The sequence below is a fragment of the Stylophora pistillata genome, chromosome 6 (genome assembly GCF_964205215.1).
Source record: "Stylophora pistillata chromosome 6, jaStyPist1.2, whole genome shotgun sequence".
Lineage (NCBI taxonomy): Eukaryota > Metazoa > Cnidaria > Anthozoa > Scleractinia > Pocilloporidae > Stylophora > Stylophora pistillata.
This window is the reverse complement of record NC_142524.1, coordinates 1,929,181-1,942,039: the sequence shown is the minus strand read 5'-3', so window position 1 is coordinate 1,942,039 and position 12,859 is coordinate 1,929,181. Positions and strand designations below refer to the sequence as shown.

Sequence of the window (12,859 nt, the reverse complement as noted above, 5' to 3'; positions counted from 1 at the left end):
CATCCCATACTCGGCATGGCCAGAAGTTCTGCCAGAACAAACGAAGTCGTACGAATGATAAGTCAGGGAAAAATGTGAGACCGAAAACGATCAAAGAGTTTTGCATGAATTTCAGGGACTTAAACCCCTAAAACATTTTTGCAGTGATGATCCTCTCAACCTTTATCCCAACTGATGCTCCAGAGATAACAACTGCGAACGTTTCTCTCTCTGACTGTGTAACGAGAGAGGAAAGTGGAAAGAGTGGAATAAAGATGTTTGAATTGCAAACGGACAAGGGAAGGGGGATTTCTCCGCGCCCCACCCAAGTCACCAACCCTGGCCTTTCTATATCCCACCGTTTACAGGATTTTGCTTCGAGTAAAGCGCTGTAAACCTTTTTTTTTTCAAAGGGTGCATCCCCTGGTCTTTTATAGCATTAAAATAAGCTATAAAAATAAAAATCAAAAATAAATATGTTAAATATGTTATAGTAGCTAACGATTGCAACGAACCTGACCGCCACCAGCAGAATGAGCGGGTTCATGAATTTCCTCTCATACAGAGCAAGACAATTATCACCATTTTTAAGTTACTTGGATGGTGTTAAATAATGAATAAAATAATGAATTAACCTACGCTTTAGCGCTACTCAAATGCAAGAATTAACAAGAAACAAAATTCTGCATGGCATGTTTGACGATGATCTTTAAAGAATGCCTTGTTAAATCCAATGAGAAGAAGACAAATATGAAGTTTCCCCTTATTCGCAAACGTACCTTTGGTTTCAAATTTGATTCCGTAATACGGCAACTAAGTGTTCGAAGGAAAGATTTCTATGCAAAATACATGTAATGTTACCTAGTGAACATGTTAGAACCAATTACCAATGAAAATAAATCTCCCAGTGCGTTTATTTTTATCTCCTTGCAAGTCACTGTTATTAGAAACTAATATCTACCTTAGACATCACAACGGCTATATGATGAGGGTCATAGTGAGAATAAATGAATTGATCAAAATTATTGGCCTGATGTACAACGCAAAGCGATAAAGCAAATCGGAAAATCTGAAAATTGGAAATAGAGTTTTAATCGCAGAAAAAGCTGTATCAAGAGGAAGGAAAGGAAATTGACCAAAAAAATTCCTTGTTTGAACGAGCTGTTGTTATGATAATGAATTTCATTTGATTAGTTTAACTCTCCTATGGAGTATCCAGATTTAAAGTGATAAAGGACACTATAGATTTGAGCGTTTTAACCTTGAATTCCAAAGTCAAGCGCTAGCTTACAATGTGGAGAAAATATATAAAACAAGAGCCAGGTTATCTAAGGTTGTCAAATAAGAGCTTTTGCTTTATACTATTGCATGATTGTACAATATTTCGGCTAAATTACAGCTATCGTCTTCAAGTAAATTTAAACAACTGAACAACTGTTTAATCGAACCTATAAAACTACAAAATTGCTGAAACAAAATATGAAGTAATCAAAAAATAATAATCTAATTTTCCCACACTCGTTTTCGGACCTGTCTTTCGAAATTAATTCATATAAGTTTCACGCCTTGCTTGGTTTTGTAACGTAAATAAGCTTGGTATAAATGCTGAATAAAAGTCAGTTTGGTAAACTTTACTCAGAATTCCACTTTAATTAAGTTTTTCCCGGTTATTTATTTGTATTTTAAAAGAAAAATAAATTTATACTATTTTCTGGTTAACTACAAAACCTTGTCCAATTTAAGGTCACTTAAGTCAAAATCTATAGCTGTCTGCAAAAAAAAAAAAAGAAACTCTTACAAAACCTCAGCACAACTCTTTGAGCGTCACATACCTGACACAAAAAAGGGAGAGAGCACGCTTGCCCCCATCCTATCACGAGAATCATTTAGCGAACATTGCTTTGAAGTTTCCTTACAGTAAAATGACCCGCCTGTACACATTGAAAACGTCGTCAAGTAACATCCTAATTTCCTGGCAATAACCTGAGTAATTATTAACCTGAGTAATTAATAACCTGAGTAATTAATAACTTGAGTAATTAATAACCTGAGTAATTAATAACCTGAGTAATTAAGTGAGTACAATTCTACTTCTATGGCCTGGCGAAAAATCCCCTAAACCAACTACAGACCGATCGCACAAGAGCAAAATGTTTGATGGATTACGAAAGAAAATATTGATATCGTCATTGACGTAAAACTCATTTCATCTGTGCTAACTAAGAATGGCTACTCTTATGGATAAAAATCTTTCTACGAAGGTACCATTTCAAAGTATTATATTTTACATAAAAGTCGTTCTCTACAACTAAGGTACGTTATCATATGGGTGATAATGATAAAGGTAAAAGTAACGGGTAAAATCTTGATGATGTAGAAGTTCTGCAGGTTTTCCAGATCTTTACATTATAACTGTCTTATAGCTCGTGTAAAAGGGCAAGTGTTCCATTTTTTCCTTCCAATTTCACATTTCTATGTATTACGGGTGTTATCGATGAGTATGCAAATCAATTAGTTAAGAATTCGTTAACTGGTTATTTGTACAATCACATTGTTACATGTGAAAGTTCAAAGTTCATCGATGTTCAGAGTTCACGCCGTTAGATTGCGAATTCAAACTCCTTTTTCTAGTTCACGAATGATGTCTGCCATGCCGAGTCTTGCTGTAGGATCTGGTTGCAAACATCCTCTGATAAGAGCTCGAATACCGCGGTTTGTAACCATGGCAACTTGTTCCGTTCGCCGTTCAGGGTCTGGCTGTTTTCCAATGCAGATCTCACAGAGAAGAACGCCAAAACTATATACATCCACCTGAGCAGTGAAAAATAAACGATAAGAATAGAAACGTACTCTCTTTGTCGGCAACGATTGGCTCCATTAGATATATATATTTTTCATCTCCTTCGTAGACATTTTTAAGTTCCTCCTATAATCGGCTACCGCCAGCTATTTCCTCACAAACGATCAACCGATTTTTTTCTGATCCCTGCAAAAAGCAAAGCAGGTTTCGCCACAAGCTCGCTGTACATGAGACCATTGACAGAGGATTCGACTAGTCATCCGTCCTTAGGATACATTTTCAGTTTCTTTCAGACACCAGACATTAGTTTTTGGACGCCCGTGGCGAACGTTAACATCATAGCACGAGTATCCGAGAATGCAGAACACAAGTGCAAGCCTGAAAAGTGATAATGAAACTCAAATCAGACATACCTTTACAGTCTGATTCCTTGTAAGTGCCTCAGGTGCACTGTATATCCTAGCACCAGGAAAGGGTGTCATGGTTTGCTGCACAAACTTAGCTGTGCCATAATCTGACACTTTGCCTCGCCATTGGTCACCATGTCGCCATAGCAACACATTGCCACTGCTTACGTCGCGGTGAATGATGGGTGATGGTTTCCTTTGATGAAGGTAGTTTAAAGCTCGAGCCACGTCCAGAGAAAGGACAGACACTTCAGTTAGAGAAAGAGGTCGCTGTCGTAACAGTGCTCGTAAACTTGAGTCCATGAGTTCTGTTACGAACAAAGGACTCTCTTCCTCGTTTGTTGCTCCAATGAACTGAAGTAAACAAGGATGGCGGCATCTTGAAGCAATGTTCATTTCTCGCTCAAACATTTCACGGTTATGATCAGAGAGAATTAAATCGTGGATCTGTTTGACGGCGACAGCACAGCCACAATATCTACCCTCGACAACTTTTCCCCAGGCTCCTTCGCCAAGGCATTTGTCCGTAAGCTGAATTTGATCACGTGATATGATCCAGTCAGGTGACTGTTGGCATGAACGTTCGTTTAAGGTTTGCTGAGCTTCTGAGAGTGTTGTTTCAAGTTCATTTAATTCCTGTTCTTTCTCCGTTTGTTGTTCCAGCAAAGAATTGACGCGTTCCTGTAAATTAGCGATCTGCTCATCTTTTTCATGTAGCCGTCCACTAACATTAGTCAGTTGCAGAGAAATTTCCCTCAGTTGCACATCTCCCTCATGTAGCTGCTCTTGAACATTTGTCAACTGCTGTGTTCTTTCTCTCAATTGTTCATCTCTCTCGTGTAGCTGCTCATCTCTCTCATGTAGCTGTCCCTGAATAAGTGTCAACTGCTGTGTGTTTTCTCTCAGTTGTTTATCCCTCTCATGTAGCTGCCCTTGAACATTTGTCAACTGCTGTGTTCTTTCTCTCAATTGTTCATCTCTCTCATGTAGCTGTCCCTGAATAAGTGTCAACTGCTGTGTGTTCTCTCTCTGTTGCCTTTCTCTCTCCTGTAGTTGCCCTCGAAGATTCTCCAACTCTTGTTTCATCTCCCTCTGCAGTTCTTCTCTTTTTCTAGGGTGCCCTTCATCCTTGCTACATCTCCTTTCTGCATTTCTTTCGGGTAGCACTTTCACAAAGTCAAGATGACCCTTCATAGCGGCGGCTAATAAAGGCGTACAGCCCTCAACAACTTTGCCTTCCTTTCTAATTGTCCCTTGGGCTTCAATATCTGCATTTCGATCGATTAATATTTTCGCAACGTCAAGTGCACCTGCTAGAGCTGCGACGATCAAGGGTGTACAACCCTCAAGAAGTTCTTCATCAGTCTTTACCGTTGCTCGAGCCTCGATGTCTGCATTTCGTTCGATTAACAGTTTCATAACATCAGGTTTATCATAATGAGCTGCGAGGATCAAGGGTGTACAACCCTCAACAAGTAGCTCATCAATCTTGACCGTTGCTCGAGCCTCGATGTCTGCATTTCGTTCGATTAACAGTTTCATAACATCAGGTTTATCACGAAGAGCTGCGACGATCAAGGGTGTACAACCCTCAAAAAGTTCTTCATCAGTCTTTACCGTTGCTCGAGCCTCGATATCTGCATTTCGTTCGATTAACAGTTTCATAACATCAGGTTTATCACGAAGAGCTGCGACGATCAAGGGTGTACAACCCTCAAAAAGTACTTCATCAATCTTTACCGTTGCTCGAGCCTCGATGTCTGCATTTCGTTCGATTAAGAGTTTCATAACATCACGTTTATCTTGAGTAGCTGCGACTACCAAGGGTGTACAATCCTCGAAAAGTGCTTTATCGGTCTTTACCACTGCTCGAGCCTCGATGTCTGCATTTCGTTCAATTAACAGTTTCATAACATCAGGTTTATCACGAAGAGCTGCGACGATCAAGGGTGTACAACCCTCAAAAAGTACTTCATCAGTCTTTACCGTTGCTCGAGCCTCGATGTCTGCATTTCGTTCGATTAACAGTTTCATAACATCAGGTTTATCAAGAAAAGCTGCGACGATCAAGAGTGTACAATCCTCCAAAAGTGCTTTATCGGTCTTTAGTACCACTGCTCGAGCCTCGATGTCTGCATTTCGATCGATTAACAGTTTCATACCATCAAGTGTATCACTTGAAGCTGCGATCATCAAGGGTGTAAGACCCTCAAAAAGTTCTTCATCAGTCTTTAACGTTGCTCGAGCCTCGATGTCTGCATGTCGTTCGATTAACAGTTTCATACCATCAAGTGTATCAAGAAAAGCTGCGACGAACAAGGGTGTACAACCCTCAAGGAGTAATTCATCTATCTTTAGCGTTGATCGAGCTTCGATGTCTGCATGTCGTTTGATTAATATTTTCATAACATCAAGATCGTTTTTATATAGAGCGGAAAGCAAAGGAGAGATATCCTCTAAAACTGATCCGTCCGCATGTTTTATCGATCCTCGAGCGTCAATGTTTGCATTTTGTTTGATTAAGAATTTTACAACATCAAGATGGCGGTTATAAGCAGCAGCAAGCAAAGCTGTACTCTCAATAGCTAAGTCTTCACCCACATCCATGAGCGTTCCTTTAGCATCGATGTCTGCTTCGCCGTACTTTACAAGGATCTTCACCGAATCCAGGTGTCCATTAAAAGCAGCCATGATGAGAGGAGTGGCGATGTAGCCGCCATCTTCTGTCTTTGTTTCCAAAGCAGTTTTTCTTTTGTCAGTCCTTAGCCGCTTTAAGAGACCTTCCAGATCAGGAGAACCGTCGCGAGCAGCGTGATAAACTTTAGTGAGAGTATTCATCATGGATACCTCATTAGCCATTTCACAAAACACACGCTTGCGAAACTTAGAGTTTTTACTAAGGTTTGCTTGTAAGACAATACATTTATAACAGACAAAACAGGATACAGCAGTTTTTTGAGGTCGTAAACTGCTTGCGCATATTAACAGATTCAATTTCACGCTACAATTATCAACATTAATACTGATGAATAAATTTTATTGTTTTGCAGATCAAGTTGCCATTCTTAGCAATTCCGAGACTTTTGGGGCGAGTTATGTTCATAAATGTACTTTTTATTTCAGTTTGATTAATCACTGAGGATATGCATTTGGTACTGTCTTGGATGTCATCATATAAAAGGTCGTGTAAAACGTCATCATGTAAAAGATCTCCTAGAAAAGCAGGAAATGATTCGCATTTTTGCCCAGAGGGTATTTGCTTCGGAGGGGGGAGGGAAGGGGAGAGAAGTTTTTCCGATTTGATTGGCATCTGAGAATATTTCCATCAGCAAATGTGGCCTCGTCTCAAGATACATTAAGACGATTTTAGAGAGCATGTATTCGGATGGACCAATTTTCGCTTGCCTTCTTGACACGTTGAATCATTCGAAGCCGGGTGGTGTCAAAGTCAATGAGTTTTGCATTTATCTGTTCGAGTTTATCCCACAATAATCAACTATACAGTTTTAGAATGCGCCTTAAAGTTATTATAATCACTCACAAAGCAATTAATGGTACAGCTCCTAATTATTTGTCATCTCTCATACAATTAAATATGAAAAAGTAAAATACAATGTATAAAATATAACAATATATAGTCAAAATTACACGAATGAATAATTATCTAGTCTATAAATTACAGTTCTATATCGGAAAAGGTTTTTTAAAAAGGTGATAACTTTATATTCTATTCTAAACGTTACCGGTAGCCAGTATGATATTTGTATAATATTGGTGTGATATGGCAATACCGTGGTGTTAGATATAGGACTTCTGCAGCTACGTTTTGAACACGCTGCAGTTTAGTGAGAGCGCAGTAGAGTAGTCCGTATGAAAGTGAGTCACAATAGTCCAATCTGCTTGTGATGAAAGCGTGGACTAATTTCTCGGCAGATTCCATAAATAGATATTTTTTGACGCGTCTAATATTGTGTAGATGAAAAATAGCACCCCTGCAAGTTTTGGTTAGTTGAAGTTCAGGTTGAAATGGCAGTCAAACTAGGTCCCTAAGTTTCTAAGGGGTTCCGTACTGGGAGAATTACAATACATTATTACACAACTCGGAAGGTCAGAGGGCCAATAACTAAAATCAACCAATCAAAATGCTCTATTGCCGGTCAATATTCTCTCAGTATTGGACCGAGCACCGTCTCGAATGGTCCCGAATGATACCGCACTTGTGTCCCTTTGAACTTCAGTCGTATAATTAATCTCTTTTTAACCAAGCTTGTTCGGGACTGTACTGGAAGAATATCGGCCCTCGATCTTTTTTGTACGGACCTCGCTGCGCTCGGTCCGCACTGTCAAGACCTCGGGCCGATATTCTCCCAGTACGGCCCTCGCGCTCGGTTAATAAGATATACAATACAATAACTTTATTTTAAGAAGGAAGCGCAATAACATATTACAGTTTTCTAACCTACGGCCCTCAAAAATAAGTAAACAGATAGACAAATAAATATAAGATCAAAAAATATATATGTTCACAAAAGGCATTATATAAAGTAGAGTAGACTATAAAAACGAAATGAATAATCAACAAAAGGGGGCAAAACTTTAAATGAACACGGACACATACATGTGTAAATATAGATTAAAGAGGAATAGTAGTTAGAGTAGGACTATAAAAAACAGTGACAATGGATGGAATAGCGGCAAGTCGAGCACAATAGATCTTCCAAGTGTTCGGTCGATGATAAGCGTGAGAGAAACAGACTTCTTATTTTGGACTTAAGAGAGGAGAGAAGAGATTTAAATAACGGTAGAGAATACGAAGAAAGACAAAATGCTTTCAAGTCAGAACTGAGGTCATTAAAAAGTTTACAGGACTATAGGCCAATGTGCGTTTACCAGAATTGCTATGTGGGAGTGGTACCTTTAAGTCATAGAGAGACGATCTTGTAAAACGGCCCTGTAGTCCACGTGAATCACTAAGAAATTGAAATCTATTTCTAAGACATGTAGGAGCATTCGGATTGAGGAGTATGATGAAAACAAGTAAAGTTTCTTGTATTTAATAAGATCAAAAACGGGGGATCCAGTTGAGTTTTAAAAATAAGGAAACAGAAGTCTGAGAGAGGTCGGCATCAAGGAGTATACGCCCAGCATGCTTTTGGAGACGAAGCAGTCGCAAGCGTAGATGGTGGGAACAGTTACCCCAGGCAGCGGAACAATAAATAAAGTAGTTGTTAACACAAGAATTATAGAACCTTACAGCAGAATCAAAGTTAAGATAAGGTTTGATGCGATGAAGAAGAGAAAGCCTACTGCTAATTATGCAGCAGATTGTATCGATGTGATGCCCCCAAGACATGTCACTGTCTATCGTGACGCCCAGTATCTTGGTATAGTCCACTTGCTCAATCGACATACCATTGAATTGGACATCGAGCGTCGAGCTGGTTAAAGTACGGCGTATCTGCAGGGTCGTAATAAGTAAAGACTTAGTTTTGGTAGTGTTAAGTGACATTCGATTATTATCAGCCCACACGTAGATACGGTTTTAGCAACCTCATTCAATCAATCAATCAATCAATCAATCAATCCTTTATTTAAACACGTGACACCTAGGAGTACAGAAGTTCTCGTTAAAATGTGTACGTGTATGTACAATTAGAAATAAAACATAATTTCTGTAAGAATACAAATAATAAGTAGATCTATTTAATAACTAAAAACAGGATCGAAGATCGTAGACAAGAGCTATCAATAAAAAGTTACAATATTAACAATATTAACAATAACGATATTTACAATCACTACCACTAAGCCATGTGGGCTTTAAGAGAACGCTTGAATGAAACAATATCTTGAGATTCTCTGAGTCTAGGAGGTAGCGCATTCCAAGGTTTACGAGCTAAAAATGAAAAAGACCGATGTAAAAACTCAAGATTAAAAGGAGGTAAATCTAGCCTTGTACTGAGCCCGCGTAAACTATACGGTACATTTCTAAAATGAGAAAAATCACTTATATAAGAAGCCCCCTTATCATACAAGCACTTATATAACATAAGTAACGATTGGAATTGCCTACGATTCTCCAAAGACTTAATGTCGGCCAACTTGAGGAGGAAGTCGTATGACACAGACTTCGAGAAGCCTAATATAGTTCTTAATATAAAGTAATTAGTTGTCTCTATTTTAGTAGTCTCCGCGTTACCTACTCCCAGTAAAAGGGGACTGCAGTACTCAAGATGAGGGAGAACACAGGTCTTATATAAACGAACTAACACGTCCTTTGAAATAAACTTACGTATTCTCCGCAAAGCCGAAGCCTCTGCGCATCCCTTACTCAACTGTTGCTTTATGTGCGCTTTAAATGTTAATTTGCTATCTAGGACCACCCCAAAGATTTTGAGTGTGTCCTTTGTATGGACATTAGAATCATTAAGATGGAAATCATACTGGTATGAAGACGGGCCAATAGCGATAGCTTGCGTTTTGGCGGCATTAATCTGTAAAAAATTCATTGAGAACCATCTCGATAGAACGCTCAGATCAGAGTTAATTATATACTGCAATACTGTTGGTGAGACATCAGAGGCGTAATGAGTAGTGTCGTCAGCGTATAGCCTCAAGGACGTATTAGTAATAAAATAATTAAGATCATTAACATACAAATTAAATAAGAGTGGACCCAACAGGGACCCCTGTGGTACACCAGTTTTAACGGTTCTCCACGAAGAATATACACCATCAAGTTTGACTCTCTGTCTCCGTCCAGTAAGGTAAGCGGTCATAGTTTCCAGCGCATCATGCGTAAAACCATATGCCTTTAATTTAGCTAGGAGAAGCGGGTGACAAACAGAGTCAAAAGCTTTACTTAAGTCGATAGCCACCGCTGCAACAGCTTCTCTTCCGTCAAGACAGGCTCTCCAATCTTCAGTCAATTTCAATAAGGCCGTGCAACACGAGTGACCCTTGAGAAAGCCAGACAGGTTCGGTGAGAGTCGCCAATAAAAGGCTTCATAGATTTGATCGAACAATACCTTCTCATATAATTTCGAAAAGGAAGTCAGAACAGAAACTGGACGATAGCAGGTCTTATCCGTCATACTTTCCTTCTTGAAAACAGGAACAACGTCACTGCTTTTCCAAACTATTGGCCATTGACGATTGGTAATAAAATAATTGATTAAACGGGTAACCGGCTCGGCAATAACAGGTGAGGATAAACGAAGTAGCCTCTGAGATATCTTATCGCAACCAACAGCCTTGCGAGGGTCAAGAGTATCCAAAATTTTCCTTATGTAGCCAACATCAACTAGGACGAGGTCAAAAACATCATCACAAGTTTTCTCAGCAATGACTTTAACACTAGGATGATCAACAAACTCAACCATTTCCTTACTGTCACCATCACTCCTGGACACCTCGCAAAAGTAGTTGTTGAACATTTCAGCCACCATTAATGAATCGGTAATTACACGCTCATTCTCAATCAGAATTATCTTTGATTGCTTCTTTTCTTTGCTTGGCAACAAAGGTCTCAACATATTCCAAAACTCACCATGATGTTTAGTGTTTGACGATGCCTCCATGCAGAACGCCTTCAACCCTTTTCGTTTCAGGGATGTGACCTTGTTTCTGTGTTTCTTGAATTCCTCCCAAGAGGTTGTTGTTGGGCTCTTTGCATGTTTCTTAAACAGTCGATTACGACGCGAGATTTCACGTTGAATTAATGGAGTTATCCATGGCAACTGATCACCTCTGACCCGTTTTTTCTTTATTGGTGCGTGTTTGTCCAACACTTCAGTGTACAATTGAGCCCAATGGTGCCATAGATCATCAACGTCGTCATAAATGTAAGCAGAACTCCAGGGAACAATTTTTAGGTCATTTAAAAATTTTTCTAAATCAAATTGTCGCATACTTCTGTATTCAATTTCACGTGCCTTAGCCCTTGGTAATTTATTCTTTCGCACTGCATAGATAAGATCGTGATCACTGAGACCCATATGCAAATTACCACAAGTTGCATATCGTTCCGGATGGCTAGCGAGAATGACATCGAGTAAAGACTTTGTTTTTTTAGTCACCCTTGTCGGTTCACTAATTTGGTTTTGCAAACAGAACCTATCACAAAGGTCTATGAGTGAGTTATCCTCAGCATGCTCCCCAACAACCATGCTCCCCAACAAGCAAGTCGATATTAAAATCACCAATCAATAATATTTCCTGACGGCTTGTATACATAAGTTCAATAGCTGATGTAAGCGACGACAAGAAATCAGTAATTTTACAGAATTTAGGTGATCTGTAGCACGCACACACTATAAAGCGAGCCTTTTTAGAATCCATGAGATCAAGACATAATGATTCGACTGATTCGGGCTCCAGATTAAAATGTCGACAGACAGGAATATCTTCCCGTACAAAAGCTATTAAGCCACCAGCTCCTTTCTTGCGATCACGTCGAATAGTGCAATATCCCGGTTGTTGGAGAAAACTATCTGAGGTTGTACCATCGAGTTTTGTCTCCGAAATAAAGAAAATGTCAAATAGGCACTTGTTAAGAATATTCTTGACCTCGTCAAGTTTATTTTGTAAAGAGTTGATGTTCAAATGACCTATTTTCAGATTGGATTTGTAGTAACCATTGACGTTCCTAAAAAACCAGTCAACAGAGTCTCCTGAATGTTCCTACGCAATCTCAAAGACCTCGCCAGTGGAGCTTGAATCGCATGCCGCCGAAGGTGAGAGATCATCAAAGAAGCTGTCAGAAAACTGAGGCATCGTACAAGAAAAGCAATACCAGATCCCTTCTCTCCCATAGCAGGACAGCTCGTTCTTGCTCATTTTCGTACATTTGATGTGGAATACTGCCGGGCAAGACGAGCAGCGGACGCCATTTTGGTTCCTTCTCATGGTTTTAGCACAATTACTACAAAGTGTTTTAGAAGAATTATTAAAACTTCCTTGAGGCCCCTGAGGGCCGGGATTAGACTCCACGTTTCCAGATAGCTTCAACAGTAATAGCTGAGTCGTAGCAGTACTGTTACTATAGTACAAAGCACGCCGTCCGAGGTATGCCTTCTTGCTTCTTCGCATGTAATTTTGACGATGCAGACATGAGCTCAAAGAACCAAAGAACTGAAGCTGGGTAGAAACATTACCCATGTCCTTAGCTCCAGCACATATATATTTGGTGGGAGATAAGTATGCGAGACCAGAACCGAATCCTCCAAGAGTGAAAAGAGCGAAAAGTAGCAGCTCATACCAACACGTGTAAGTCGCCATCTTGCTTCACTAAGATTCAATGATGGATTCGCCAATAGTTAAAGTAGCACTTTTAGTTTTCTGTAGCTGCGCCTTTGTCTCAATGAGCATAAACTCAGTCTTGAAATCATTGATCATGAGTTTGTCATTGATCGTCCAGCTGCGGATATCACAGAGGCACGCTTCCATATCTTAAAATATAACAATGAAAAACATAAATCAGACATACCTTCACAGTCTGATTCCTAGTAAGAGCCTCTGGTGCACTGTATATCCTAGCACCAAGACAAGCTGTCATGGTTCGCTGCACAAACTTGGCTATGCCGTAATCCAATTTGGTTATAACAACTCAGTTGAAATGTGTAAATTGGCCACCGTAACGACTAAAAAAGCTGACGTTTCGAGCGTGGGCCCT

At 39.6% G+C, this 12,859-nt stretch overlaps 1 protein-coding gene across 5 annotated transcripts in view; it reads right to left on the bottom strand.

Annotated features, from left to right (window-relative positions):
- The window catches only part of LOC111319172 (uncharacterized), a 26,168-nt gene extending 13,309 nt beyond the window's left edge, over positions 1-12,859 (bottom strand). For 2 of the 5 annotated variants that reach the window (XM_088724841.1, XM_088724840.1), the window contains exons 1-2: positions 12,674-12,859; positions 3,193-8,644 (exon numbers count right to left, since the gene is read on the bottom strand). In XM_088724841.1, coding sequence (XP_088580967.1) covers positions 3,193-6,045 — 2,853 coding nt within the window. In that variant the 5' untranslated portion in view covers positions 6,046-8,644; positions 12,674-12,859. Of the gene's footprint in view, positions 1-1,392; positions 2,791-3,192; positions 8,645-12,673 lie in introns of those variants that run through there. The other 3 variants (XR_015988638.1, XR_015988639.1, XM_088724839.1) reach the window with 3 other exon arrangements.